At 29.6% G+C, this 27,948-nt stretch overlaps 11 protein-coding genes across 11 annotated transcripts, besides 26 other annotated features; 7 read left to right on the forward strand and 4 right to left on the reverse strand.

Annotated features, from left to right (window-relative positions):
* Positions 1-415: 415 nt before the first annotated feature.
* Positions 416-490: a sequence feature (Signal anchor predicted for TA14030 by SignalP 2.0 HMM (Signal peptide probability 0.003, signal anchor probability 0.954) with cleavage site probability 0.001 between residues 25 and 26).
* TA14030 (uncharacterized protein) lies at positions 416-3,751 on the forward strand (the record flags this gene model as incomplete). The annotated part of the gene is made up of 1 exon (XM_947031.1): positions 416-3,751. The coding sequence occupies one exon, from the start codon at positions 416-418 to the stop codon at positions 3,749-3,751; it is 3,336 nt and encodes a 1,111-aa protein (XP_952124.1).
* Positions 449-517: a sequence feature (11 probable transmembrane helices predicted for TA14030 by TMHMM2.0 at aa 12-34, 39-61, 68-87, 91-113, 126-148, 158-180, 234-256, 276-298, 305-322, 337-359 and 799-821).
* Positions 530-598: a sequence feature (11 probable transmembrane helices predicted for TA14030 by TMHMM2.0 at aa 12-34, 39-61, 68-87, 91-113, 126-148, 158-180, 234-256, 276-298, 305-322, 337-359 and 799-821).
* Positions 617-676: a sequence feature (11 probable transmembrane helices predicted for TA14030 by TMHMM2.0 at aa 12-34, 39-61, 68-87, 91-113, 126-148, 158-180, 234-256, 276-298, 305-322, 337-359 and 799-821).
* Positions 686-754: a sequence feature (11 probable transmembrane helices predicted for TA14030 by TMHMM2.0 at aa 12-34, 39-61, 68-87, 91-113, 126-148, 158-180, 234-256, 276-298, 305-322, 337-359 and 799-821).
* Positions 791-859: a sequence feature (11 probable transmembrane helices predicted for TA14030 by TMHMM2.0 at aa 12-34, 39-61, 68-87, 91-113, 126-148, 158-180, 234-256, 276-298, 305-322, 337-359 and 799-821).
* Positions 887-955: a sequence feature (11 probable transmembrane helices predicted for TA14030 by TMHMM2.0 at aa 12-34, 39-61, 68-87, 91-113, 126-148, 158-180, 234-256, 276-298, 305-322, 337-359 and 799-821).
* Positions 1,115-1,183: a sequence feature (11 probable transmembrane helices predicted for TA14030 by TMHMM2.0 at aa 12-34, 39-61, 68-87, 91-113, 126-148, 158-180, 234-256, 276-298, 305-322, 337-359 and 799-821).
* Positions 1,241-1,309: a sequence feature (11 probable transmembrane helices predicted for TA14030 by TMHMM2.0 at aa 12-34, 39-61, 68-87, 91-113, 126-148, 158-180, 234-256, 276-298, 305-322, 337-359 and 799-821).
* Positions 1,328-1,381: a sequence feature (11 probable transmembrane helices predicted for TA14030 by TMHMM2.0 at aa 12-34, 39-61, 68-87, 91-113, 126-148, 158-180, 234-256, 276-298, 305-322, 337-359 and 799-821).
* Positions 1,424-1,492: a sequence feature (11 probable transmembrane helices predicted for TA14030 by TMHMM2.0 at aa 12-34, 39-61, 68-87, 91-113, 126-148, 158-180, 234-256, 276-298, 305-322, 337-359 and 799-821).
* Positions 2,810-2,878: a sequence feature (11 probable transmembrane helices predicted for TA14030 by TMHMM2.0 at aa 12-34, 39-61, 68-87, 91-113, 126-148, 158-180, 234-256, 276-298, 305-322, 337-359 and 799-821).
* Positions 3,752-4,074: 323 nt separating the features above from the next.
* TA14025 (uncharacterized protein) lies at positions 4,075-7,581 on the forward strand (the record flags this gene model as incomplete). Its single annotated transcript, XM_947032.1, has 1 exon — positions 4,075-7,581. One exon carries the CDS (start codon positions 4,075-4,077, stop codon positions 7,579-7,581), a length of 3,507 nt encoding a protein of 1,168 aa, XP_952125.1.
* Positions 4,132-4,200: a sequence feature (13 probable transmembrane helices predicted for TA14025 by TMHMM2.0 at aa 20-42, 57-74, 79-98, 103-121, 128-147, 151-173, 185-204, 224-243, 318-337, 385-407, 414-436, 859-881 and 985-1007).
* Positions 4,243-4,296: a sequence feature (13 probable transmembrane helices predicted for TA14025 by TMHMM2.0 at aa 20-42, 57-74, 79-98, 103-121, 128-147, 151-173, 185-204, 224-243, 318-337, 385-407, 414-436, 859-881 and 985-1007).
* Positions 4,309-4,368: a sequence feature (13 probable transmembrane helices predicted for TA14025 by TMHMM2.0 at aa 20-42, 57-74, 79-98, 103-121, 128-147, 151-173, 185-204, 224-243, 318-337, 385-407, 414-436, 859-881 and 985-1007).
* Positions 4,381-4,437: a sequence feature (13 probable transmembrane helices predicted for TA14025 by TMHMM2.0 at aa 20-42, 57-74, 79-98, 103-121, 128-147, 151-173, 185-204, 224-243, 318-337, 385-407, 414-436, 859-881 and 985-1007).
* Positions 4,456-4,515: a sequence feature (13 probable transmembrane helices predicted for TA14025 by TMHMM2.0 at aa 20-42, 57-74, 79-98, 103-121, 128-147, 151-173, 185-204, 224-243, 318-337, 385-407, 414-436, 859-881 and 985-1007).
* Positions 4,525-4,593: a sequence feature (13 probable transmembrane helices predicted for TA14025 by TMHMM2.0 at aa 20-42, 57-74, 79-98, 103-121, 128-147, 151-173, 185-204, 224-243, 318-337, 385-407, 414-436, 859-881 and 985-1007).
* Positions 4,627-4,686: a sequence feature (13 probable transmembrane helices predicted for TA14025 by TMHMM2.0 at aa 20-42, 57-74, 79-98, 103-121, 128-147, 151-173, 185-204, 224-243, 318-337, 385-407, 414-436, 859-881 and 985-1007).
* Positions 4,744-4,803: a sequence feature (13 probable transmembrane helices predicted for TA14025 by TMHMM2.0 at aa 20-42, 57-74, 79-98, 103-121, 128-147, 151-173, 185-204, 224-243, 318-337, 385-407, 414-436, 859-881 and 985-1007).
* Positions 5,026-5,085: a sequence feature (13 probable transmembrane helices predicted for TA14025 by TMHMM2.0 at aa 20-42, 57-74, 79-98, 103-121, 128-147, 151-173, 185-204, 224-243, 318-337, 385-407, 414-436, 859-881 and 985-1007).
* Positions 5,227-5,295: a sequence feature (13 probable transmembrane helices predicted for TA14025 by TMHMM2.0 at aa 20-42, 57-74, 79-98, 103-121, 128-147, 151-173, 185-204, 224-243, 318-337, 385-407, 414-436, 859-881 and 985-1007).
* Positions 5,314-5,382: a sequence feature (13 probable transmembrane helices predicted for TA14025 by TMHMM2.0 at aa 20-42, 57-74, 79-98, 103-121, 128-147, 151-173, 185-204, 224-243, 318-337, 385-407, 414-436, 859-881 and 985-1007).
* Positions 6,649-6,717: a sequence feature (13 probable transmembrane helices predicted for TA14025 by TMHMM2.0 at aa 20-42, 57-74, 79-98, 103-121, 128-147, 151-173, 185-204, 224-243, 318-337, 385-407, 414-436, 859-881 and 985-1007).
* Positions 7,027-7,095: a sequence feature (13 probable transmembrane helices predicted for TA14025 by TMHMM2.0 at aa 20-42, 57-74, 79-98, 103-121, 128-147, 151-173, 185-204, 224-243, 318-337, 385-407, 414-436, 859-881 and 985-1007).
* A 332-nt stretch (positions 7,582-7,913) lies between the features above and the next one.
* TA14020 (uncharacterized protein) lies at positions 7,914-9,254 on the forward strand (the record flags this gene model as incomplete). Its single annotated transcript, XM_947033.1, has 1 exon — positions 7,914-9,254. The coding sequence occupies one exon, from the start codon at positions 7,914-7,916 to the stop codon at positions 9,252-9,254; it is 1,341 nt and encodes a 446-aa protein (XP_952126.1).
* A 117-nt stretch (positions 9,255-9,371) lies between these two features.
* On the forward strand, positions 9,372-13,027 carry TA14015 (uncharacterized protein; the record flags this gene model as incomplete). The annotated part of the gene is made up of 5 exons (XM_947034.1): positions 9,372-11,858; positions 11,937-12,246; positions 12,317-12,432; positions 12,502-12,813; positions 12,845-13,027. 5 exons carry the CDS (start codon positions 9,372-9,374, stop codon positions 13,025-13,027), a joined length of 3,408 nt encoding a protein of 1,135 aa, XP_952127.1.
* Positions 13,028-13,609: 582 nt separating this feature from the next.
* TA14010 (uncharacterized protein) lies at positions 13,610-14,139 on the reverse strand (the record flags this gene model as incomplete). The annotated part of the gene is made up of 2 exons (XM_947035.1): positions 13,610-13,920; positions 13,950-14,139. The coding sequence occupies 2 exons, from the start codon at positions 14,137-14,139 to the stop codon at positions 13,610-13,612; spliced, it is 501 nt and encodes a 166-aa protein (XP_952128.1).
* Positions 14,140-14,372: 233 nt separating this feature from the next.
* Positions 14,373-15,230, forward strand: TA14005 (uncharacterized protein; the record flags this gene model as incomplete). Its single annotated transcript, XM_947036.1, has 1 exon — positions 14,373-15,230. One exon carries the CDS (start codon positions 14,373-14,375, stop codon positions 15,228-15,230), a length of 858 nt encoding a protein of 285 aa, XP_952129.1.
* Positions 15,231-15,296: 66 nt separating this feature from the next.
* On the reverse strand, positions 15,297-16,162 carry TA14000 (uncharacterized protein; the record flags this gene model as incomplete). Its single annotated transcript, XM_947037.1, has 5 exons — positions 15,297-15,449; positions 15,481-15,602; positions 15,765-15,834; positions 15,866-15,978; positions 16,063-16,162. The coding sequence occupies 5 exons, from the start codon at positions 16,160-16,162 to the stop codon at positions 15,297-15,299; spliced, it is 558 nt and encodes a 185-aa protein (XP_952130.1).
* Positions 16,163-16,280: 118 nt separating this feature from the next.
* On the reverse strand, positions 16,281-17,240 carry TA13995 (casein kinase II beta chain, putative; the record flags this gene model as incomplete). Its single annotated transcript, XM_947038.1, has 4 exons — positions 16,281-16,343; positions 16,486-16,812; positions 16,841-17,053; positions 17,133-17,240. The coding sequence occupies 4 exons, from the start codon at positions 17,238-17,240 to the stop codon at positions 16,281-16,283; spliced, it is 711 nt and encodes a 236-aa protein (XP_952131.1).
* Positions 17,241-17,613: 373 nt separating this feature from the next.
* TA13990 (uncharacterized protein) lies at positions 17,614-20,843 on the forward strand (the record flags this gene model as incomplete). Its single annotated transcript, XM_947039.1, has 6 exons — positions 17,614-18,022; positions 18,074-19,429; positions 19,469-19,888; positions 19,937-20,410; positions 20,445-20,477; positions 20,599-20,843. 6 exons carry the CDS (start codon positions 17,614-17,616, stop codon positions 20,841-20,843), a joined length of 2,937 nt encoding a protein of 978 aa, XP_952132.1.
* A 578-nt stretch (positions 20,844-21,421) lies between these two features.
* On the forward strand, positions 21,422-23,285 carry TA13985 (uncharacterized protein; the record flags this gene model as incomplete). The annotated part of the gene is made up of 2 exons (XM_947040.1): positions 21,422-21,991; positions 22,251-23,285. The coding sequence occupies 2 exons, from the start codon at positions 21,422-21,424 to the stop codon at positions 23,283-23,285; spliced, it is 1,605 nt and encodes a 534-aa protein (XP_952133.1).
* An 83-nt stretch (positions 23,286-23,368) lies between these two features.
* On the reverse strand, positions 23,369-27,912 carry TA13980 (uncharacterized protein; the record flags this gene model as incomplete). Its single annotated transcript, XM_947041.1, has 11 exons — positions 23,369-23,560; positions 23,735-24,327; positions 24,557-24,642; positions 24,704-24,825; positions 24,997-25,167; positions 25,466-25,693; positions 25,854-26,596; positions 26,756-26,815; positions 27,002-27,140; positions 27,274-27,331; positions 27,368-27,912. 11 exons carry the CDS (start codon positions 27,910-27,912, stop codon positions 23,369-23,371), a joined length of 2,937 nt encoding a protein of 978 aa, XP_952134.1.
* Positions 27,856-27,912: a sequence feature (Signal peptide predicted for TA13980 by SignalP 2.0 HMM (Signal peptide probability 0.712, signal anchor probability 0.009) with cleavage site probability 0.269 between residues 19 and 20).
* Positions 27,913-27,948: the final 36 nt, after the last annotated feature.

A 27,948-nucleotide genomic window follows, 5' to 3' on the forward strand; every position in this document is an offset into this window, starting at 1 on the left:
CAAAAAAGAATAAGCGATAAATTATTGAAATAAAAGGATATTTTTAATATTTTATTAAGTTTTAAAATTATTTAATAATATTATAACTGGAAAAATGATTAATAAAAGAGGAAGAAGGAGAAATAAAACTAAACTGAATAACTAGGTTGTAACCAGAGTAATAGGATAAATAATGGTAAGTATTTGCTTAAATTATAATTTTTAAAGGATTAGAATTAATAAAAAATATAAAGTAATAAGTAATAATTTTAATACTGAATGGAATTCACATGAGAAGGATGGGGAAATGGAATCGACATTATATGTGATTTTTACTGAGAATGTAGCTATTATTTATATTTCAAATGTAAAATATTACTCAAATAATTTTAAAATGTAGTTTGGATGGCAAAGGTAGATTGTTTGCTCATATCCGATGAAAAAAAGGGTGCCAGATGCAGGAGATTTTTTGGAATCGTATTTTCTAGGCTTATCATGCCTTGTATGTTCCGAGCAGTTTTACATTCTAATATCGCAGACCAAGGCTTCGGCTAGTTTTCAATGGTACCTATTGTTATTCACAGCTTTTGCTACCTTGACATCGGTACTAATATTGTATGAGAAAACTCATGATGAATTTATTACTCTACTTCATTATTATTATTCATGTTTACTAGCCTTCTTGGTTGGTTTTGTTTGGATAAAAATAACATCGGTTCTCGTTAGTACCTGTACTACTATTGTAATTGGATTTTTAACAACTTCTCTGATCATTGAAGCATGCGCTCACTACTCTTCTAATGCTAAATTGTTGCTTTCATTCATCGCTGGTTTATTATCAGCAAGGATCCTCCCTAGTTTCTGTTGGATTTTGACTTCGAAAGAAGATTATGAGTCACAGTCTATGTCAATATCTTTAATATTGAGTATTGCAAGATTTTCGTCCTGTTTACTTTCGATATGTATGAAGTTTATCAAGGCAGAGCTCTCATTTGCTAAGGTTAAATCAATAAAATTTGAAAGTGATCAATTTTCTTTTAAATTCTGTCCCGAAGCCTTCAGTAAATTGTATGAATTTTATTGTCAGAGAATTACTACTGATTTGAAAGAAGAAAAAGAAATCTATTTGACTATATATAGTTACATTAAGTACTTTTTTCCCATTTTTTGTTTCTTTTGTTCTGTTGTATTCTTTTTACCATTATCTCCCGTTATGGATGCCCATTTGAATAGGAGATCAAAATTCATGTATGCTCCTCATGTAATTAGATCCTTATCCATCTTTGAAACTGCTTCTCATTTACTTGGGTTCAGTATTGGTATCCTGTTTCCAGCTTCAATCAGTTGCAATTTGAGTTTTTGTTTTATTAATATTCTTAATATTAGTATTCGACTCTTTGTTCAGGAACGGTTTTCTTTTTTTCTGAAATTTTTTTCTAACATTGGTATTTACTTGATGGTAATTATATATTCAACTTTAAATGGATATGTTTGCTCTTACGATTTATTTGTTATTAGAAATACTTTTCACAATTGTAAGAAAGAAGATTCTGAACATACTTGTTGTGGAGATAAATTTCTTACTCAATGCTATTGTAGGTATCCAGCAATTATTGATGAGAGAAATAAGTGTATTTATTCACGGACTAATCTTTGTAATTCAAAATCGTATGTAGCTTTTTTAAAAAACTGTAACTCAATGAACCTTATTTTAAATTTCTCCAGTTTGACTCATTGTTATCCTTTTAACAGATTTTCATGTTCTGAATCATTCTGCAAATATAAAAGCTTGGATTATTGCTCTTCTGGGCCAAACGCTATTCTTTTGGTGCAAAAGGATAAAAAAAAAGAAATGAGTGAAATGTGTAAACGAATCTGTTGCGAAGGGAACTGTTGTGAAACCCCTTGTCAGAAAGAAAAGTGTGGTTGTTTGAGATTATGTGGAATGTATGAAATTGAAACTGTTACAACGAGTACATGTGATGATTGCCAGTTAACTGTAAGAATTGAGGGAACTAAATGCGATATCTGTTCTAAGTGCAGCGAAGCTGGAAGTAGTGGGACTTGTTCATGTAATGGTAAAGGTTCGAATAGCTGTTGTGTATGTGTAAAGTGTTGCGATAAGAACTGTTGTACTAAAAGTTGCACAGATGAAAAATGTTGCATAAAACTGTGTTGTTGTAAGAATTGCAAAAATTCTGTTAAAAGTAATGGTACCCGAGTCTTCCTATTTTATGAAAATAATGATGTATGTTGTATAAGAGAAATAAAGCCAGATACCACTCCAAAATTTGATGGTAATGCAAAGGCTCAATGCACTTTTTATATAAGCAGTATATTTATTTCCGATTGTTGTCATTCAGACATCCAGGTTGATTTGCATTGTAAAATGAGTAATAACTTCTTCAGAGTGACAGATATAAAATACCCCAAGAAAACAATAGCTCCAACCTCTGTTCAATTATGTCAAAATAATAAACAATGTTGTGAAAAGAAAGAAGAAAAGCAATGTCGCTGTGCAAGTGCTCTTAAAAAGGTAATAGTTGAGTATCCTAGCGAAGATCCGAAGTCTGAGGATGAAAAATGTAATTGTCCAGCTAGTTGCACCAAATGTAGTTGTTGCCAACCCGGTAATTGTTCTTGTACACCTAAATCAAATGAGTCTAATTGTTGTAAGTGCAGTGAAGACGGTTGCCCGTGTTCTAAAGGTGATTCGTCTTGTAATAATGGTTGTTGTAAAGATGGTAAGTGTTGTTGTTGTTTCTGTGCGAAATTTACCATATCACCAGATAACTCATTTGATAAGAGGATGAAACCAGTGAAGATCAAACTTATATCGATTTTCTGGATATTATTTTTCTTAATATTAATATTGACCTACCTTATAATGTCATCTATTAAAGTCAAAGAATTAGATTATTACGATTTTAAACCTGTAACATCATATGAGATGATAACTAGTAAAACCAAAAGGAATGCTCTGAATTCACCAGATGACGTGAAACGTAGAATAGATGAGTTTTTAATGAATTCAGGTTTGGAGAGTAAAGAATATGATAGTGAATTAGAACATATGCTCAAGCTTTTTGAATGTACACTAGATCCAAATAATTTTACATTCCTCAAATATCACCTGGATGAAGTATCATTAAAGCTTCTGAATAATCCAGTATTTATTCTTAGAACAAAAATTGAGATGGTTACCTGGAGTTGTTGCTTAGGATTTATGTATACTTATATTATTGAGATGCTCATTAGAATCCAAAGTTTTTTTGTAAACTGGGAGTATGTATGGGAAAAGGAGTACAAATATTATAGAATGAAAATGGCAAACAGAATTAATCAGTTTACACGTGGATCGAAGTTTGGAGTAGCGGCCTTGAGTGAATCGGATATTGGACTGAAAACATACATGTTGATTGGCAAGTCAAGAAAAGATACATTGGAAGGTTTATCCGAAAGGGTAGAAAGCTATTTGGATCTGTACGATGGAGAAATTGAAATTAAAGAAAAAGAATTTCCCGAGTCATTAGATGAAAGACTAGAGTACTTTATAAGTATTTGGGAGTCTAGGATAGATCACCTTGAGGACTGGATAACTTCAAGAACTAATGTATTTGATTGGGATATATTTATGGAGCAATATCCAGATATAAGAACATGGGTAAATATGTTTGGAAGGTATATTCAGGGGGCCTTGAATGAAGTTGAGTTTGACGAAAAGAAGTTTAACAAAGGAACTGAAGTGTTTTTAATTGATAAAATAAATTAATAAAATTTAAAAATATATACACATTAGTTTATTCTATAGTATAAATAGATTAAGATTAAATATCATATATATACGTGGAAGGATTAATTAGATAAATAGTACTTAATTGGTGTGTTTAAAATATTATCAAACTCAAGTCAAATTTTACAAACTAAGCTATTGAAATCAAATGTTGCTAAAATAAAAAAGTAATTATACTATAACATGATAGTGGAGAAGGAATCCTACCCATGGGGACGCATGTAAAGATTCCTATTATTTTTCATTATCTATGATGATTTTTTAATATTTAACCTTTGTATTATATTTTAAAATTTTTTTAAATGGAGTTAGAGGTGCGGAGAACAACTGGCTCCTCCGCTAAGGGGATAAAAAGGAGTATCGGCATTTCATACATCGTTGAGCCTTTTTTAGTTGGACTTTGCTGCCTTATTGGCACTGATCAGTTTGATATTTTACTATTTCATACAGATATTTCAATTAAGTTCCAATACTATATACTACAAATCACTGTAATTCTGACTTTACTTGGCTCTGTCCTTATTAACTTTGAGAATAACTTTATTTTAAATATTTTTTACTTTTCCTATACCATGTTGTTGGTTATAATTCATTTGTCAAGGGTTAAGTTTATTTACTCGTTTATATTTGGGTTAGTTTTCTTAGTTTTGGATTACTTTCTGCTTGAGCTAAAAACGGATAATTTTGCAAACTATTTTATTTTACACGTTGGAGTTTTGCATTTTTTGATTATTGCTCTTGTAAAAACGCGTATTAATTCAGCTTTTATCATAACATTACACACTATCTGCATAGGCTATTCTATGACACTCATTATAATACACTCTTGTTCATACTATTCTAAATACAATTCTGGGTTGGTATGGTTTGTACTGGGTTTGTTCACAGCCCGGTCATTGCCTCAACTTTTGTGGAGTTTTCGTGATGGAGATCTGGATCGTGAGATCCAAGTTCAGAGTTTTTCCGAAAGTTTAGCTATATGGAGGTTCGTGTTTTGCTTCGTTTCGTTTATTATGAAGCTGACCATGGGGAAAGCCAATTTTTATACCAATTCAGAGGGTGGTACTAAATACTTTGAAAAAATATGTGATAAATTAAAAAAAGCTTATGAACCATTTTGCGATAAAAAAAAAGATTTTAAAGATAATTTTAAGGAGTTATATAAGCATACAAAAGATTTTTATATGTTTAATAATGAAAATTGTAATAATAATGGAGAATGTAGTTGGTGTATGCCCTTTTTAGAAAAAATCTTTTATTTGTGTCGTTTATATCCTTTCTTTTCATTTATCTTTACCGGTGGATTTATTTTAAAGTCGCCACCACTAACTCACTTAATATATTGTCCTTATTCAAGTCACCAAAAATTAATTATTGATAATATTAATAGGATTTCTTTCCTTATTGGCTGTTGTTTTGGGGCCGCATATCCAGCATCTGTTACTGGAAATCATTATTATTATTACATCATCACATTTAGCGTTTATTTATCCCATATTGTTCTTTCAGTTACACTCGCTTATATTGGTCAATTCTTATCTTTATACATATTATACACTATAGCTTCTTTATCGGGTTTTTTCTTGGGATATACATTTTCTTATTCATTAGGAGCATTCACAAATAGTATATTAATTCAAACTTGTAGAAGAGAAGAGTTTGATAATCCCTTTACAAGTGAAAAAACCGATGAGAAGCTTATGCCTTGTTGTGGCGATAAATTCAATAATGAATGCTACTGTAAGTATCCATCTATTATACCCGTCCATCAAACTGTTCAAATGCCGTTACGTTGTTCCAAATCTATTTTCGAATGTAGAAGTTTGAAGTATGACCCCAATGGTTGTAATGCTATAATAATTTGTGATAACGATGCAAAGATAACTAATTGTACCAAAAGCCCATGTGAAGGCGTTTGTTGTACAGAAACTGATTGTAAGTGTTTGAGGTTGCTTGGAGTTTACAAGCTTGAGGCTGTTTCAACTAGCGCCTGTGCTGAGTGCCAATTAACTGTAAGAATTGAGGGAACTAAACTTGAATGCAATTCATGTGGAGGTACCTGCAGTTCTGGAAATAGTGGAGGTACTTGTAATTGTCAAAATGGAGATGGAACTTGTTGTTTATGTGTCAAATGTTGTGATAAGGGCTGTTGTACTGGTTGTAGTCAGGAGAAATGCTGTTGTATAAAATTTTGTTGCTGTAAAAATGGATGTAAAAGTTGTAAGTGTAAATGTAACGGCAAAAAAAAATGTTGTAATGAATGCAATGGAACCAACAGCAAAGGTTCGAATGGCAATTGTTCAAATGGAAAAGATTCAAATGGCAATTGTTCAAATGGAAAAGGTTCAAATGGAAAGGAATTCAAAATAGAAAATGTTTGTACTAGAATTTTTATATGTTATAAAAACTGTGCAAATAATGGAGATAATTGTTGTTTAAGAGAATTAAAACCAAATAGTGTTGATTTTGATGGTATGCTAGATAAATTTGAATGCTTTGATATAAGATATATATTCTTTAGAGACTGTTGTCATGTTGATATGCAAATTGATTTACATTGTTCACTAAGAAATAACTACTTCAGACTGAACGGAGTTAATTATCCAAAGAAGTCGAATGACTCCAAAACACTTAAATTTTATGGTAGAATATTAAAGTCTTGTAAGCAACCAGAAAAACAATGTTGCTGTCTATTCCGAAAAATTACCAAACTCTTTCTATCTCCCGAGGATTGTGATCCAGAAAAAAAGTGTTCTGAAGACTGCACTGGTAGTTCTGGTGGTTGCTGTACATGTCCAAATTGTCTCTTGTTTTGCCGATTAAAGATTGATAAATCAGGCTCATTTGTTAAGAGGGTTGATAAGTTTAGGGTCAAGTTTATTGTTATATCATTTGTTATATTTGCCCTTGTATGCTTGATGATAGAATCGTTAGTAATGATTTCAAGGTATAGAAACCGCCCAGCCATTTTTAACCCCAACGCAACGTATGAACAAATAACAAAGTTGGTAGAGAAGAAGAACTTTAACTCCGTTGAACAAGTGAGCGCCAGGTTGACATCGTTAATGAATGTGAACAAAATAGCAGAAGGTGCAAATGATGAAAAGATTAATCATTTTAAAAAAATGTCGGAGGTACTCAAGAAGCACATGAGTGAACCAGAATATCTGAAATTGTACAGCCACCTAGAAAATGTATCACTAACGTTTTTGTCAAGATCAAATAGGACAGAGTTCAAAAGTTTAGAAAAACAAGTGATACTGTGGAGTCATTGCGTAGGATTTTTCTACGGGTACGCGTTTCCTTTGTTCACTTTCATACAAGAGTTCTTTACTAAATGGGATATGATGTGGAATATTGAGCATGAAAACTATATTAGAGTGGTTAGGCCAAGACTTAATAAAATGTCACACTTATCCAAATATTCACTCACACTTCTTGATGTGCTAACGACCAGTGATAAAACAGTGAGATCAATAGGTATGACCAGAACGTCTTCTTGGGTTGGTGTAATGGAGGAGCTCAAATGGGCCGTAAAACTTGATGAAACTGAGAAGGGGGTGAGCGACTTGCCCCTCGCAACAAGTATGGGAGAGAAACTAGAACGATTTTTGAAGGCATGGTTGCACAGACAAACATACGTAGGAAGCTGGATTACTAAGAAAACCAATGTGTTTGATTGGGCAGGCTTCACTTCACAGTATGAAAATATAGAGAAATGGATTGAGCAAGTTTCACCTTACTTGATGCTTGGGTCTGAGTACGTCAACATCCAGCTTAATGAATTAAACCAAGAGGTGAAATCATAAGAATTTATTAAATCAGATAATCTGATTTTAAAATTATTTACACATTAGATAGATTATTTGTATGTAATATAAGTGGTTCGGGGTCAAAAGACTAGAAACATGTGTAAAAGAAAATATGTAAATTGGGAAATTTTTAGAAAAAACAAACAAGTTAATAAATTTCTAAATATAAAAAATACATGTGTATATGAGTTAATAAAAGAGATTGGAAAAAGGATGAGAAAAGGCAAAATTATGTATAGTGCGAACAAGATTTGTGGGAATCTGTTTTATAATATATTTTAAAGATGAGATCTCGGAAAACATGATTCCCTACTTTATGATGATTTGATATGTCGTCATTCGACTATAAATACAGGTTAACACCTGGTGCCATCAAGGAGGCGGTGCTTTCCACCTTTCAGTCAGATATTTCAGATTCCTCACCCAAAAATTCAAGCGAATCCCTATCACCGACAAGTTCACAAAACGAAACAATAGTTTTCAGAGAAAAATGCCAATATTGCATAATTTCTAGGTCAATTTTAGGGGTTTTAACTCTGACAAGGGAGTCCCTGACCTTTGAGCCAGACATTAGAGATGTAAACGTAGACGAACACGGTCAAGGATATTATCAAATTCATGTAGATATGGAGAATATTCTGGAGTGTGGCTGTATTGGTGGACCATCGCAAGAGCTGCTAGGATTGGAGGATATGCGATGTAACGGCTTCTTACAAGTAGTACTTAGGCAGTTTTCAGATAGTTTCGACCTGTTGTACCAGTCTAGCGGCTCAAGTTTCGAATCTGCATATCAAGAACCAATACAGGAAAGGAGTAAAAAGTCGATGGGATTTAATTTTTCAAAAATAGGTTCAGCCATATTTTCGGTTTTACCAGGCACCAAAGGAAGGAACAGCAAGCTTTTCAAAAGGAGCCACTCACATGTCTCGATTCTATTTGGCTTTTTTAATAAGGAATTGGCTTATATGTGCACAAACAAACTCATGGCACTTTTGGATATGTGCAACAATTCGACACCATCCTCAGACCGATCTAGAATCATTCGGATCCCATTTTCAAGTAATAGCTTAATAGAAAGTTGGAATAATCTAACGGATACAGCTGAGGAATTGGACGAACCAAACGACAAATACGTAAATTTTGAACACTTCAGTGCCGTTGGAAACCGAAGCAAAATTCTCACATTTGATATGGTTAAGAACCTAAACTCATACCTTCCGGCAAGCATTGCAATTAGGGAGTGGATTCTAAGCTTCGAAACTGTACACGACGGAATTAGCTACCACACATTCTACAAGAATCTCGAAAATAAGGATAACTGTATAATAGTAATAGAAGATTCAAAAGGTGGAGTTTTTGGCGCCTTCACACCCCAAATCAGGTATAACCTCAGGTTTTATGGTTCAGGAGAAACTTTCGTGTTTAAATTTCAAAAGGGGAACCTAAAAGTTTTTAAATCTCAAGGCAAAAATAGGTGTTTTATTTATTCAAGTGATCACTCAGTGATCATTGGAGGAGGAAATAACCCGGCCATTACCATCGGTCGCGCTTTCAAGGTCGGAACAACAGCCCACAGCGAAACATTTGATAATGAACCCCTTTCAGAGGATTACCATTTTGAAATCAAACACATGGAAGTTTGGACTTTCGGAGGCTTCCTTACATCGTAAAATTTTAATCTCAATTCAACTTATTTTTTATTTAGTTTTTGAGTAAATTATAGTGTGTCGTTCAAGTTTGATTCTATGGTGATTCATTGTGTATATTCTAGTTAATTAAATTTATAAATGTATACACATACATTAGTTAACCAGAAGAATACTTTGGTTAAATTTACAAAATCTTCCAAATTAAATGAAAATCATGAGAATCACGCCGGAAATGAAGATGTGTCGTTAGATTCCGAGGAATGGGACTCGAGTTGTAGTTTTAACTTAAATTCCAAAGATTTACATGAATGTTTGTCAAGTTTAAACTCAAAAGTTGAGAAGAGTTTGGAATATTTGTTAAAATATGGAAGAAACAAACAATTTTCAAGTGAAGTTAATTATTTCATCAAGCTATTGAAAGATTTTTTAAAAAATAGTAAAATTGAAGAAAAATCCAGAAATTTGCTGGAAATTTCACTCTTAATTCTGATATTTCTCAAAGATGGTGATAAAGGTGGAAATGAAGTTGATTTTAGTAGGCTCAGGTGTACTCAGGAGTTTGAGCATAAATTTGATCTATGCCCAGAAGTAGTCAACGCCCTGGTAAACCAAAGATTTCTGTTTGAAAATGTTGCTGATGAGTCACTGAACTTTTTAGTTAACATTTGTCTGTGGGCAATTGAAACCTCAAAAGCCCCAAACGTGGTTCAACTGTGCTACGAGATTTTGGTTCTTTCAATTAAATTGGGACATAGAAGTAAGCTTATTCTCCCGTACATTGAGAATGTTTTGTCTAGCTCATTTGTTATATGTAGTACTTCATATAGTGAGGCCCAGTACCAGAAGATATACTGGAGTATTCGAATACTCCAAGCGGCGTTGGCAAGAAATATTATAAATTCAAAATGCTTTGAACGAGTTTTAGAGTTTGGATTAAACTCGACGAAACTTCAGAACAAGTCAATATATATTTTAAACGAAGCAGCGTGTTTGCTGGCACAATTGTGGCTAATCGAACCCTTTGAGTTTGATTTACTTTGTGAAGATAAACTCAAGCTGATGGTATTGAGTAAGTTATTGGCTGTTGGAGATGAATCTTTTTTGCAGTTTTTTAGTATGGATTATTTAGTCAAGTTGGCTGTGGCTGGGCCAATTGATCTCCGGAAACTTGCAATAAATTGCCTGAACCTTAGAGCTGACACTCGACAAGATGAAATATTCAATTCCAAAATTGATCACCTGACATATAAAAATAATTTTAAACATTACAAGTCACTTTTGCCTAGAATTGACCTTGGGATCTTGACAGTAAAGGCTAAGTTCCTGCCAAATTTAAAAGGTTCCATCTCATATCTCCATAGCCTACATAACCTTCTAAATAATATTTTTTACCTTAGGAGGCCAAGAAAAATTATAATCTATGAAAACGGACATGGGATTATAAAGCCCGAAAAAACTGAATATACAAAATTTATAGTCCAGGTGAATAATGTAATGAGTGGTAAAATGAGTAAAGGAAGATTTATGGAATGGTTAAAGTGGATTAAAATAAATTTAAAGAGAAATTACTACTCAATTTTCCAGGTGGTAAATGCTATAATAGCCACAAGATCAGTGATGTATAGTCTAAATTCAATGGGAATCAAGGTCCAACACACTGATGATTTGTCGATTTATTTTCTGCTTAGACTTGACGGTACATATAGGAGTATATGTAGAGACTATATTGGCTGTCTTACAATTTCAAGTAATCATATTGATTTTTCATTTATTACATACATCATTGAGACAATTCACAAGTCACTACACGCTAGAATTATCTCTAGGATAGTAGTTAAAACGTTGCTTATTGGAGTTTGTGAATACTTGGAAATCCTGCTCAAGTGTAATGTGAGGGATATATACGGAATAAATTACCCTAGAATCAATGAAATGTGTAGTGAGATTCTAGTTTTATTTGAGGAGTTGGTCAAGAGCAGAGTTTCTAGAGCTGATTTCGGACTTTTATCACACGTGGTTTCAGTCTTGAAACTAGTGTACGAATATGATGAAAGCACTTTTAAAAGAGTTGTGAGTTTGTTTTTAAGAATAATTAGAATTTATGAAGAGCGAGATTTGAGTCTAGATGCCAAATATAGGGAGAGGATAGATGGATGTAAAAAGGATTTGAAGAGTTCAATTATTGACTTGTACCTTGCTTTAAGTACTGGGAAACTCCCATTTAAAATACATGAAAGAGCTATTTTGGAACTTGACAAGTGCCAGAATGTTGTAAATTTGTGTGTTGGCTTGATGAACTCGGTGTCTCTTTATAGTAATAAGGAGTTGATACAGACTCTGGCATTTCAATTATCTCTGCTACAGGTGCAGGATTTCGATTCTAAGTCCATGAAAACCTTGAAGAAGTTGGCCAATGTAGTATTTATGAAGCTTAATAGAGATAATTGTACCATAGTGACTTATTACAAGGGTAGAAATATGTTCGAATTTAAAAGTTATAAATTCAAAATTATACGAGATTCCATAAACAAATGTATATCTCAGCTTATAAACTTACACCTTCAAAGTGTTTCACAGGTTTATGAGATTAAACTGTTTAACCCCGACTACACAGTTTGTTCTGATGTAATAGAGCCCTTTACCCACGATTGCCCAGGGGAATAATATTTTAACCATTTAATTTATTTTAAACAATTTAATTAGTTTATGATTTTGACTAGGTTTAGATTAGTTGGTGTTTCAAGTGATGTGTTATCCTCAGTGCCGTGGGCCGGGACCTCGAGACTGGTTAGTATCATGGACCAGGTGGTACAAAGGGGTCCAAATGACCAGAAAACATGGAATATATTGACTAGAAGAGCTGATTTGATTATGGATAGCTTTAGTAGTAATAATTTGTCAAGAATGGTGGTTCTTCTGACAAAAAGCCCATTATCAGACGTAAATTTCAAGGAAAAGTTGAAGAAACAGTCATTAAAAATGGTTCAAGAGTCTGATTTACTCTCCTGCTGTGGTAACTTATTACTCGATTACTAGTTTACACATCTTAACTATATGTGTGTATTGATTATGTTGATTTTTAGGATTCTTGTTTGGATTTAGTAAAATGGGAGTTTCTGACTTGGAAATCGCACTGAAATTCAGAGAAAAGATAATTGAACAGCTTTCCTCAGCTAAAAATTCATATCCACTCGCATTAGTACCTTTATACATTTAATTATAATATTCATTTCATTAATTCTACTCGGAAACTCTATTGATTGTTTAGATATTAAGTGTTTATTGTAAGAATAAGGATGAGAAGATGGTAAAATTGCTTTTAAAGGAGCTGGTTGGACATATGGAAACAATGACTCCAAAGTCATTTTCAATGGTTATTACGGACGTTTTGTCTAATTTCAACTCTGAAGAGATATTTTCAGGCCTAGATCCTTTCATAATTCAGTCCTTAAAGTGTATGAAGGACATGGATTTGAGGTCTTTATTACAGCTTTACAGTGTCTTCTGTACCACAAACCATCCCCTAAAGGGGGAATATTTACAAAATTTGTCCAGAAATATTAGTCCACTAGTTAATCACGTTTGTTAACTTGACAATTTAATAATTTTAGGCAACATTGCACCAACTTTCTGTGATTTTAAGGGGATACTCAAAGTCTCTGGTTGATACTGAGCTTCTACAGCTGACTTTAGCTTCTTTGAAATCAAAATATAGTTCCGGCGAGTTACAGGAATTACTATTCATTCTTTCTCACCTCTTAAAGCTTAATTTGACAGGTAATTCCCCAATCTAATAAATCTGTAGACTTAGGGTTGACAAGTGATTTAGTATCTAGAATTGTAAATTTTAACAATTTTAATTCGTTGCAGTTCTCTAATGTTAGTTTTACACTAATTAGTTGATTTAGTTTGTGTATTTGTGCGGTAAATTCGGGCTTGAGATTTCTGACGAATTTCTAAAGGAGAATTTTCAGAGGCTTAAAAATGATTTTAGTGTTCGGGATTTGGCTTTATTTAGCTATGGAATTGTTAAAATGGGCTCATTGGACCTATTTCCAGAACTTGTGAACATGGTAAATGATGCCCTAAAAACACCGGAAAACCTCAACACTCAGTCATATCACATCCTAACAAATGTATTATGTAATAACTAGTGAATATATTCCATAGTATATTATTGTTTTAAATTTGTACTGAGTGAATTGAAATATTTCTCTTCATTTTCATAGTCACTGAGCTATACGTTGTGAAAAATGTTAAAACTAACGGGTTTCGATAATAACAAGTACCTATAGCCTGCGATATTATCACTTAAAGGACTCAAATCATTTTCAAGTTCCCAAATACTACAAGAATAATTCAATTGTATAGAAAAGTTACGTAATGGATGAAATGTTGGCAGTTTTAATGAGATATGTAGACTCGGTAGAAGTGTTTTTTGAGAAATTTGATTCTTTATGTCTATTATCCTTAGTTACAACACTCATATTGTACCCAAAATCCTCAAGAGCTAATCTGCTTCCACGCATTTGACGACCTCTAAATAATACATAATACTTGTCTTTCAGAAGCTTATCCACTCCTCTAATAGGATAATACACATCTTTTATAAGTTTTTCAGTCACTTTCACTGAGAAATTCACATTGTTAGTGCAAGATCCACAAATTTCCTTTATGTCAAATCCACCTAAAAATATTTCCATAATGAATGTGTACCTGGAATAGAGTTGGAATCTGTTGAATCTGTTGAATCTGAAGAATTTGAAGAATCTGTTGTACATGATGTAGTTGAGGAATCAGAAGAATCCTGTGATAATGTCCTTATTTTCTCTTTAAATCTTTTCCTAAACTCGGTAGGACCATTATACTTTATTAAACATGGAAGAATGTTAACTTCGACATCCATTTCCAATTAAATATAAAAATCCAACAATTTTCTAGTAATCATAAATTAAAATATTATAATTACAGAGTTAAAATATTATAATTATATAATTAAAATATTAATTATTAATGTACAGAAAATATAAATTACAATAAAAATATTAATAGTGTGTGTGGAATCATTAAATATTTTATCAACTAAATATCTTATCAACTATATATTTAATGTTAAATATTTTATTAATTTAATATTTGATGGTAAATATATTTGATGAAGTTAGAATAATTTTTAGAGGTCCTTGTGAACGTCTTTTCATAGCTTATAAGCCTTTTGGTTGGCATGTTTGTTCTCCTCAGAAGAAGAAGTTTAGTGAATCTCTTTCTTCAGTTATTGGAGCAAGTCTTGGGATTCCCGAAGATTCCATTAAATTCCCAAGTAAACTCAAAATTAACCAAAATGGACTAGTAATTGGTACTACCGACTCTGCCATGTACTCACAAATTACAAGAATTATTGAAAATAAACAATGTACCAAATGTTACACTTGTTTAATTGATACAAATTCAAGTATTTTTAATCACATTGGAAAGGGAATTTCAGAATTAAATGGAACCATTCGGTTTAATTTATTACAAAAGAAATCGCAATTTGAACCAAATTTACACATTTCTAACATTCAAGTTACTTTAGAGGATTCCATTTTAAGTCAAGACACTGGACTTAAATCTATGAAATTTAAACTCACTAGCTTGGAACATCTTTCTAACCCTGAAAATGCCATGAATTGGCCCGAAACTAACATGAAATCTCTCTCTACATATACTAATTTACTAGAAAATAATTATTCATTGGAATTTCAAAATAAATGCCTATTCGAACTTCAAAATAAATATTTATTAGAACTCCATAATAAATACCTATTGGAACTTGAAGTTAATGATAAAATTCTAGACAAGAATTTAGAAGAAATTCTTGACCAATTGGGTATAAACATATCAAACAAATTTCATACTATAACACTAAATACTATTCAACTTCCACATCCAATTTTAAAAGATAAAATAATCACGGCCAAAATTAATTTTCCACTAGAGAATTTTCTCTCAATTTAATACTCAAATTAATACTTAACACTTAACACTTAACACTTAAATTTATTTATTTATTGTTGTATAAAATTAATTGTTAGATTTTGTTTTAAATGTTTTTTCATGTTCTTCAACAAATTTACGCATTTTGGCTTGTGTTTCCATTTCTCGTTTTATTGATGGTTGTACATCAACCATTAAATCTGTAAATGCTAATTCATGTTGTCTCCATTCAACTGGTACCTAATCAATTATTAATTATTTAATAAATTACTGTTATTGATTTATATGACTTTAATGATTCAGGTTGTTTATAATCACCTTCTGGTGCTGATAATACTTCATTTGCTATCTTTTCATTTAATTTTCTCTCTTCCAATAAACTCTCAAGAAATCCTAATCAAATATAAATACTATATAGTTAATAGTGTATTAATAGTTAATAGTGGATAATAGGGGATAACAAAGGTTATTAGGGGTTAATAGTGGATAATAGGGGATAACGGGGGGTTAACTGTGTATATTAGTAGTTAATGGTGAATAATAAAAGATGTTTACCTGGTTTATGTAGATAATCAAGATTATAATGTGAAATGGGTAGATTATGATCAACAGCTACTTGTGCTTTCTAAAATAAAAATTATTAAATATAAAAATACTTTAGCAAGTTCAGAATCAAAATGATACATTCTATTAACATCTTCTTGTGTAAAATGTGCTCTATGTTCTACTAATGATTTCATTTCTAATAATTGAGCCACTGCCATTACACCTATAAAATAATATATACACCTATAGACAACTGTATATACAATTTATATATAAGTATATATACAATTATGAATAATGAGTATACCTGGATGTGATACGAATGGAATTCGATAAATATGAGCACCAAACATTACTAAAGCATCACAAACTTTTTGTGAACGATATAAATTAGAAATTTTCAACATCTTTCTTATTAAATATATAATTTCCAATCGTATAATAAATTATTAAAAAATATAATTTTTAATAGTATAATTAAATAATAAATTATATTTAAAATATTAAGTGATGGGGTGTAGAAAGTTAATCAACTTTCATATCATCTTGAGAATTAGAATCTTGATCTTGAATCTTACCAAATTCTCCCTAACAAAATTTTTAACAAACTTATATTGAATAAATAGTTAAATTAACTTAAATTAGAATTAACTTAAATTAGAATTAATTAACTGAATAATTATATTTAACTAAAATTAAATTGTATAAATTAGAATTTATATGTGATTACATTTTCGAGTTTGATTTTAATGAGTGAATTGATATTATGAACTTTGAATCCAAAGATTTTGGGTACAAAAGGTACTGGAGGTTGATCTGGTATTAAGTTAGGAAATGTGAGTAGGAATAAATGTGGAAAAGATCTTCCAAAGAAAGCGCCATCAATATCAGCATGAACTTCACCAGACCTTATAACATAAGCTTCTTGACATCTAGGACAATAAGTTTTTATCCTATGATTATGGAGATTATCACTAAATCCAACTGGAAGTACATTCTGACGTTGACATTCAACACGAGGACATTGTCCAAATACACCTTGTTGATATTTCTCTCTCTATAAAATTGTTTTATCTAATTATTACCATTAATCTAAGTCCTATTGGTGTAGTAATATATCTTGAATGTAACATTCCATATAAATCCGTAGCGTTCATATAAAGTTCAAGGAACTTCCCATCCATAAATACTTCTTCTGTTGGTGCTGGACCAAGTATCATACTCATTGCTCCATTATAATTCCTTAAACTCTTTAATCCACTTAAATTAAATTGATCTCTAACAAATGATTCTTCAATCTATTAAAATTATTAATTATAGTAAATTTATTAAATAAATAATTGAATAAATGAATAAATGAGTGGAAGGAAGAATTACTTCGAGTAAGAATTCATGACCTTCTAATGAAGTAAACCAAGGGATCCATTTTAAAGTTTCACAAGATTCAGAACTAAATTGATCCCACTCAGTATATTCTTCTTCCATATCCTAATAGAATTCTATAAACTAAAGTATAATATTTTACATTATTAATATTAATTCTAAATTTTATATAGGAGGATGGGGAATCTAATGATAATTCTATTTTTAATATATTTAATTATATAATTATTATTGTAAAATAAATTTTTGTAATTTTTTCTAATTTACAATATAATTTTTGTTATTTCAAAATATATCATTCAATTATCTTAGAACACTTTAGAACACTTAAGAACATCTTTCTAATACTATATGACACTTTAGAACACTGTAGAACACTTTACAACACATTAGAACACATTATATTACCTTGTATTCTATTGTATTGTTATATTGTATTATATAATATGTTTATGTGTAATATTGGAATTTACACATGTATTCTAATAATTTAAATATATTAAGACTTTATAATATAATTTTAAAGTATAAAACTCCATTAAAATATTCTTATAATACTATTCATACGGTATATGATATTAAGGATAAAAGAGATGAAACGGATTCAATAGGATTTGATAAAAATGATCTAAGAAAAACATGGACAAATAAAGATGATATTTATCAAGAATTTCTTGATATTGATTTATTTAAACCAACAGTTGAAACATATAAAGTTTGTAAAATAACTAATGAACGTATTAGGGTAAATTTACCTATAGATTCACTTGAAGGTTATGAACTAATATCTGCTATAGCTAATTTAATTGGTATATCTGATATTACACTTGAATCATTTAGTAATATAGAAATTTCTCCCAATTTGGATAAAAAATTAATTAATAGTTTTATAATTCAATTGGAAAAATTAATTCATTTAAAGAAAATAACTTTAGAACATTCAATTATGATTTTATTTATTTTTGATTCACATGAATTGAGGAATTTAATCCAATCTTATATGTTAATTAATATTCATAAATTTACACCAATAGAAATTATTTATACATTTAAAGCCTTTTCTAAATATAAAAGATATAAAAGTTTTTTAAATCTTTTATGTTTAATGTTTTATGATCATATGATACCAAATTTTACACACAATTCAAATTTAAGGTCAGGAAATTTAGTAAGATTGGATAATTCCAATATAAGGTCAAGTAATATAAGATTGGATGAAATAATATTATTTTTAAAAGTATTAAAAGATTTTAAATTTAAAAAATTAACAGATGTATTATATTCTCATATATATGATCATATATATTCCATTAATCATAATTCATCTTTAAATCAACCTATTACAAGTAGTATAGAAAATACTGTGGAAAATAGTATGGAAAATGATGTGGAAAATGATGTGGAAAAAATTAGTATAGAAGATTTAATTTTGATAAATGAAATATTTTTCAAGTATAAACGAGATCCAAATTTTGTAGAATTATATACGAAAATACATTCAATAATATTTAAAATACCATTATTAGATTTTTATAATTTTGAACAATATACTTTGAAGCAATTAAATTTATATAATTCTTCCGTTACGGTGCTTGGTCCCACGGGTACAAGTACAGAGGTTACTGGTACTAAGGATAGTAGTAGTTCTACGTGTACCATTGGACCAAGCACCTTAACTGAGGGAAAGGGAGCTAATTCTACAGCCATGGAGTGTACTATGGCTACTACTGTAAGGGATACCAGTACTAATGGTGGTACCGTTGGAGCAAGCACCGTAACGGGGGTAACGGAGAATCTAAATATGTTGAAATGTATTTTTGGATGTAGATCTGAATTTCTTATTTCATCAGTACATCATAGAATTGAATTTAAACGATTATGGAAATATAATATTATTAATAATAATATTCCTTGGAAATTTATTAACCCCGTTACGGTGCTTGGTCACACTGACAGTACAGTTGTACCTGGTACTAGTACTACAGGTACCATTGGAGCAAGCATCGTAACTGAAGGAAAGGGAGCTAATTCTACAGGTATGGAGTGTACCCCTGGAAAGGGAGCTAATTCTACAGGTATGGAGTGTACCCCTGGAAAGGGAGCTAATTTTACAGCTATAGAGTGTACTGGTGAGAAAATTCCTAATAAAATTGCTGTTGTAACTAAAACTAGGGAGTCGGATACTTTTACTAAGGATACTAAGGAAGTAGGTGAGAGAGTTACTACTGATGGACTGGATGAGGGAGTTGGTTGCCGTGAACCTGACACCGTAACGGAGAATCTAAATATAAGTTATATAATAAATTTTCCAATTTTATATGAAAAAATAGAAAATATAATAATTCGAAATTTTAATTATCAAGATAAAACAATTGAATTTATAACAAATCTTATCTCGACAGTTTTAGATTATTCAAGATATTCAAATAGTAAAAATACTTTCAATATATTATTAAATTTATATTCAATTGTGGGAAATTTTAATAATATTAAATTATCTCAATTAAAATTAATAATTCCTAATACATTACGTAATAATTCACATGTTTATTTTTATAAAATTGATCCAAACAAATTTTTTTATCAACTACATTCTAAATTTAACATAGAATATACTATTGATAGTGTTAATACGGTTGATACTGTTGATACTACTGGAGATAATACTACTGTTGGAGATAATACTGTTGGTGATAGAATATATTATTATAAATGTGAATTACCTATATCATTATTATTTGAAGGAAATAGTAAATTATATATATTATTAATAAATACATTTAAATTAATTAATATAGAAAAGAAAGATTTAATGTATTTTCTATATGTGGTACAGGAATTATTACATCCAATTTATTGTTTTAAATTATCTCATATGAAACCATTTTTAAAAATTGATTTATTACACATGTGTAATAAATTGAATAATGAAAATGTTTTAGAAATTTCTTCTAAATGTGTTGATACAATTGAAGAACTATTAAAAACACAATTTAAAAATCATTTAAACAATTTTATACAATTTTGTACTAACATATTAAATGATTTACTAGAAAGTGGTGAAGGTAGAGGTGATGGTACAGGTAAGTTGGGTGGTCAGGGTCAGGATGGTATAGGTCAATTGACTGATGATCCAATTAAATTGACTGAAGATACAAGTAAAATGGATAATTCATATCAGATGATGGAGAAAATTGAAATATTAAAAACAATTTTAATACTTAAAATTTGTAATAATGAAATTTTACTACATGAGTTTATCAATTCAACAGGTAAAAAATTAATTTATTCATTTTCATTTAGTAGAAGAATTATTAAATCATTTCAAATATACTACAGGTAAATTTTTATTTCTATAGTTAAATTCTATACCTTATTTCTATACCTTTTCTATAGTTTAATTCTATACCTTATTTCTATACCTTTTCTATAGTTTAATTCTATTGATTATTTGTATTAGAATTGGAAATAAAAGTTGGAATGGATTTGAAATTATTTGATTGTGTATGTGATTTAATGTTGATTGAATTTAATGATAAAGCGTATCATCTTTTAATACAATTATTAAAAATTATACATCAAAGAATTGATTATTATGATTTTCCACAACATATCAAACTTATTAATTCAATTTTATTCTCAATTAAACATTTCTCATGTAATTCTTTAGTTACGGTGCTTGCTCCAACAATAGTAGTTAAGTAGTTAAGGAGTAGTTAAGTAGTTAGGTAGTTATGGGTAGTAATGGGTATTTGGGTAGTTAACAGTAGTATATAGGTAGTTAAGGCTTATTAGGTATTTAAAGAGTAGTTAAGGCTATTAAGGTATTTAAAGAGTAGTTAAGGCTATTAAGGTAGTTAAGTGCTCTTAAGTAGTACTAAATTAGTCTAAATAGTCTAAGTATACTAGTCTAACTATAGTAGTCTAAGTAGTTATACTAGTATTGTGTATAGGTATGGAATTGGAATTGAATGAAATGTATGAAAATATAAATCAGAATTTGTTAATATTAAAGAATAAATGTCTAGAGAAGATTAATACAATTAGTCAATTTGAACAAGGATTCGATCATCAAACTAAAAAAATATTAAATTTACTCATAATTTAATCATTTGTGTACTTAATAATTTTGAAACTATGCATTCTTTAATTATCTCTGTCCACTTATCTCATCTGTGTACTTATTATTTCATCTCTCAACTTATCTCATCAGTGAACATTATCAATTTCACGTGTGTACTTTGTAAATTTGTATCTAATTATTTAATTACATTTATTTTAATATGAAGAATATAAATTCACCATTGAGTTGTTGTATATTACCGGATCAGAATATGAATCCAGTATTTAAACAACAATATGTAACTGAAGGTGGGAAAATGAAGATGACAGTACCATTATCACCAATGCATTACATTACAAATGCGAAAATTTATACCTACGATGATAGATTTCCACCTAGATTTGATCCCACATATGGTTACTTTAATGATAGAATATGTAAAGCTAGAAATGTTGATTATGAGTATAAACAGAAATTTGTAACTCCAACAGTGTCATTTACTCGACCAAGAAGAAATTTAACTGCACAAATGAATGATAATTTAAATCAAGGAAATTTGTCACAAGTGATTGATAATTTAAATCAAGATCGGAACTTGATACAGATTGATAATTTAAATCAAGAACGGAATTTGATACAAGTGAATGGAATTAGTAGATGTAATAGTATTAATTTCAATCAAATCTTGACTAGTATTAATGAAAAATTGTCTAGAATTGAATTCATGTGTAAAAATAATCAAGAAGATATTTATGAATTAAAACAACTCATCAAATCAACTCAAACCAAAGTAATTACTCCTAAGTAGTCAGTCATTCCAGTCTAATTTATTAGTCTACAGTAGTTAAGTAGTTCTATAGTAGTTAAGTAGTTCTATAGTAGTTAAGTAGTTCTATAGTAGTTAAGTAGTTCTATAGTAGTTAAGTAGTTCTATAGTAGTTAAGTAGTATATACTAGTGTATATTACAAGTATTATAGGTATCTAAGGGTATTATACTTTAGTTATCCATAGGTATATTAGTAAGTGTATATTAATTGGTATGTTGTAGAATGTAATGAATGAAGGTACGAAATTAGTAATAAGGAAACTTAATCCATTTGAAAGTGTAGATGGAAAAATAATTAAAAGTGAAGACATGTGTGGAAATTCAAAAAATAACAAATCATTAACTAATAATACATTAATTAATTTAGTTTCTGATTTTACAACACATAAGACTGTAGATTTTACAAGAGATAAGATTGATACAACACTTAAGACTTTAGATTTTACAAGGGATAAGATTGATTCAAGGGATAAGACGGATTCAAGAGATGGGATGGATGAGATATCAGAATTGAAGAAATCGAATGATTTATTGGAGAGATATATTCGAAATGTGAAGATTGATGATTTATGTTGTCTTGAGAATAAACTTGATGTCATGTCGAGTGACTTTGCCAAGATTCATAGTGAGATTCAGAATTTTCCCGATAAGCCAAAGGATGTTTCATTATTGTCTAACCTCGAGAGTAAATTCAAGAAAATACTCTCTAAATTTGACTCGAATGATAGTGAAACGTCTTCAAAACATAATCAACACAATGATGTAGAGACTATCAAATCCGTTGAAACCACAAATTTGCAGGAACCAGTAAAATCTGTTGAATCTCCAAATTTACAGGAACCACTACAATCTGTTGAATCTCCAAATACACTGGAATCAACTGACCCACCCGAATTAGACCCCGATCTACCCAAATTAGATTCCAACTCTACTGAAACGGAGCTTAACCCTACTGAAATGGAACTTAACTCTACTGAAGTTGACAATATGATAATTAATCCTATTGAAAGTATCACAAGTGAGTCTAATGACTCAAATTCAACCATGTGTAATAAATTGAGTGGATGTGAGATGAATATTTTAAAGGGACTACCAGATGAGGTTAAAGCTAGTCTCACTGAGGATGAAGTGAAATTCCTACAAAACCTCAAATCACAAAATTTGGGTAATTCTAACTTAATTGATGTAGTTGGAATCTCGCTAGAGTCAGATACCAACTCACTCGAGTCACATTGGATAAAGTCACTCGACTTTTAACCATTTCATGATTTTAAATAATTTATTCAAATAACATAAATTTATTATAAATTTATTCAAATTTACTAAGATTATGTGATGATTTAAATGTGATTAATTCCTTTGGGAATGGATTGTATAATTTCATTGAATTGTTGAGTGTCTAATTTTAGAAGATCAAGAGTTGATTTTAACAAGTTTAAATCTAAATTTGTTAAACCTTCTTTGATAAAATTCAAATAATTCAACAACTTTTCTCTTGGAAAATTCATTTCATTTATCAAATTATTCTTTACCTAATCATATTTTAGTCTTAAATTATTCTAATATCATAGTCTAAGTACAGTAGTCTATAGTAATCTATAGTAGCCTAAGGGTATTAAGGAGTACTAAGTACTTAACTAGTCTTAACTACTCTAACTACTGTTAAGGTATATAACTAGCATTAGGGTATATATATCATTGGATACAGTGAGATATAGAAATAATATTGGCCATTTCATGAAATTGTATTGAAGGGAACTGGTTCTATTGAATATATTATTTTCATCAATAGATATTAGAAATGTATCATTGAAACTTCTTGATAAACTTTCCTTTATTATTTTCATTGATTTATTCAATAATATTAATGCTTTTATATGTATCATTTCATGTTTTTTATTCAATATTTCACATTGTTCATTAGCCAATTCACTATCCAGTGTACTGTCCACAGTACTATCCACTGTACTATAGGATGATAAATTGTCCATAGTACTGTCGATAGTATTGTGGGATGATAAATTATCCATAGTATTGTGGGATGATAAATTATATGAAATAGATTTATGTAAAAGTTCTGGTGCGATTTCAGAGATATAATAGATGAATTGTCCTAATGTACTTGGTAAAAGGAATTTTTTGGTAGGAAATTTGTTCAATAAACTTTCTACAAATCTTGGTGACACTTTATAAATATCAATTTCATACTTCTTTGATATCTTTTCCAATAATTCAATACAAGAAAATACTGGGTCTGAAATATGAAATTCATTATACTCATTCAATTTATTCAAAATTTCTAAATCAATATATTAATACTATATAATAGTAATTAAATGGTAATTAAGGGGTAGCCTAAGTAGTTAAGAGGTAATTAAGGGGTATTTAGGCTATTAGGGTATCTAAGGCTATTTTGGCTATCTAAGGGGTATTAAGGCTATTAGACTACTAAGACTGTATAAGCCTATTTAAAGCCTATCTAGGCCTATTCTAAGTTATATAAGAGATTATTATATAGTAAAGATTACTTATAATATCTTGTGGAAATGGTAATGAATGTTTATAAATGAAATTCAGTAAAATGAAATAATTTCTATAATCAATTGATTCTCCTCTAAAACATTATTAAATTGTATTAATTAGTATTAATTAATCAAATTGTATTAAGAATTTACTTGATTGACATATATTTGTTATATAAATCTATAATTGAATCTTTGGGTATATTAGTATTATTTACAGATTTTAATAAAAGATTAAGTTCTGATGATGAAAATTCTTCAATATTTTTCAATGCCTAATATTCCATTACGGTGCTTGGTCAAACAGTATCCCCGTAAGGGGATATAACTAATCCCCTAACTACTCCCCCGGAGGGGCTGAATAACTAATACTCTTAACTATCCTAATAAGTAACTAACTAAGGAACTAAAGGACCCAGTAAGGGTGTAACTAAGAAATTTAATACCATTTTAATGAGAAATGATATCATATTATAATGTGTTGTTCGACGTAATGATAGTAATGACTTAAGAATTGTAAATGGTTCAAGTTTGATTTCCATTGAATAGATTAACTTTTCAAACTTTTCAAACATTTCCATATTCCCAATACATGAACATAATATATAATAAAAATCCTAAATATATATTTAATTATTATGTTATGGTGTCCCGTTACGGTGTCACGTTACGGTGCTTGGTCAAGCGGTACCCCGGGAGGGGGTAACTAGGTATATAACTAAATAACTGTATAACTAAAGAACCCCGTAAGGGGATATAACTACTCCCCGGAAAGGATATAACTAACTACCTAAAGGTATAACTAACTACAGTAGATAACTAAGGAACTATATAGAAGCCCCCTTCGGGGAAAAGGAGCCCCCGTTGGGGGTTAGTGGTGTGTACAAGCACCGTAATGGAGAACTAAAATATAACCTTTGTATTGAAAAAATTATGATCACCTTCGTGTGAAAAAATAATAGAAAAAAGTTTATCAATGATTGGTTTGAAATTTTGAAAATTTTTCAAATGCTTTATCATAAAACCGGCCATAAATTTGGATATTTTATCTTCACAATTGTTCACAAATCCAATTATTAATGGAGATAATGTACCAAAATCCAATTTATTTTTATCAAAACAACGTATTAACAATATTATTATCTATAATATTTATCAAACAACATACTAACGATTAGGGTATCTAAGGGGTATTTAAGGAGTATTAGAGGTATCTAAGGCTATTTAAGCCTATTAGGTATATTTAAGGTATCTAAGGCTATTTTAGGGCATTAGGTAGGAGTACAATAGCTAATTAGATTACTTGTGGATCAATTTGTTGTATTGGTATATTATTAATAATATTAAAAATATTGAACAAATGTTTATTATTTTTAGTATTAAATGAATATGCGTGAAGAATTTTCATTAATTCTTTCAGTTCAAGTTTTGAAATATCTTCAAATGTTATTTTCTCCTCAGATAAACGAAAAATCTCAAGTAATTTACTACGTATAAATCTTAATGGTAATAGCATACCAGATGACCACATTAACTTTATATAATCATTTATACTATAATTTTTCTCTTTAATATTCTCATACATATTCCTAAGCGTATTCCATTCGATATTCTGAAGGGTATTGTCATGAATATTCTTAAGCGTATTGTCATGAATATTCTTAAGGGTATTGTAATGAATATTCTTAAGGGTATTGTAATGAATATTCTTAAGGGTATTTTCAACATTTGATTGATTGATTTGTAATTTTTGTATAATTTTAGATGTTAAAAGTATTAAGAAATTTATTTGATATCTTGTAAATTTAAATTTAGACCTTTTTACTTGTTTGTTTTCAAGAGAATCAGTAAAATTACGATAAGCAGAATCATAATGAAGATTGAATACTCGTGCAATTTGAACCAATGTTATTAAATCAGTATGATCATCAATCATATGATTTTCATTAGCTTCCTGATATAAACTAATTATCTTATTCAATGAAAAACTCAATAATATCTCATCATTATATCTTTTAATCAAATTATATTCTTTAACTACCATTTCTAAATATATTCATTAGTAAATTGGAGGTATCTAAGGGCATTTTAGGTAGTTAGGTAGTTAGGTAGTTAGGTAGTTATTAGGTAGTTATTAGGTAGTTAAGGGTATCTAGGTAATTAAGGGGTAATTAAGGGTATCTAGGTAGTTAAGTGGTAAAATACTTTGATTTGAATTGGTTTGATAATTAAAATTGTGATTCGGTTTAACATTTTTCCTCATTCCTAAACATAATTACAAACACAAATATATCTTAAATACTTAATTATAGCACTAGTCAAGGCTAAATTGAGGGTAAAATGAGACTAATTAAGGGGTAATCAAAGGAGTAATTAAGCCATTAGTTAGACTAATTAAGGGGTAAATAGGTAGTAATTAAGGGGTAAATGAGACTAATTAAGAGTTATAACTTGTATTTTGATAATTGGAAAATTTTTTGGAATCAATGGTAAGATAATGTTCAGGTATCCAATGACTTGTTCCATGATATTTCAAATAATTTTCCTTTATTAATCCATCATTATTTCTACAATCCAATGCTATCAATACCTATTACAAATACTAATACTACTACTTAGACTACTACTGGTACTACCACCACTAGTACTAATCTAATCTTACAGCTACTAACTACTACTAATTAATAATAGTATTGGAATAATAAGTTGGAATAATAAATTACTTGATATGGTTTAGCGATTTGTGTAAATTTATTGAATAATACAGTCCCACAATTATTTCTGAACCTGAAAATATATATAATTATCTATTGATACGGTCCATTTTGTATGAAAACATGTGATCCAACTGGGAAAATAGGTTTATTTGTATTATTTCTTCTTCTAACATCATGAATTACTTTATTTATTCCATGTGTTTGACTATCTGATACCACAACCTCATGTTCTTTACCAGGATCTGAACATTGTGTAAAAATCAATGGTTCAGAATATCCCATATAACTTCCAATTTTAAATCCATTCCCAAAGGAATTATTCAGATTAGTATTACTGACATTAGCATTTTTCACATTAGGATTCCATTCAATAGAATCCCTTTGAATAGGATTCCTTTCATTGGATGGATTATTAATATTCTTATTAGTATTATAGTAGATATTAAAATTGTCATTATATATATTAGTACAAAATGTGTAATAATTTGTTCTAAATTGATTTAAATTATTAAATGTGTAACAATTTGTTCTAAAGTGATTTGAATTATTAAATTGATTTGAATTAGTTTTAAAAAGTTTATAATTAAAAGTTAGAGAATTTAAAGGTATAAAACAAATTAATATGAAATAACAAGAAATAAACATCTCATCTGAGATTCCATAACTAAAAACAAAATATAA

This window comes from Theileria annulata, chromosome 2 (genome assembly GCF_000003225.4).
Source record: "Theileria annulata chromosome 2, complete sequence, *** SEQUENCING IN PROGRESS ***".
NCBI classification, from domain to species: Eukaryota; Apicomplexa; class Aconoidasida; order Piroplasmida; family Theileriidae; genus Theileria; species Theileria annulata.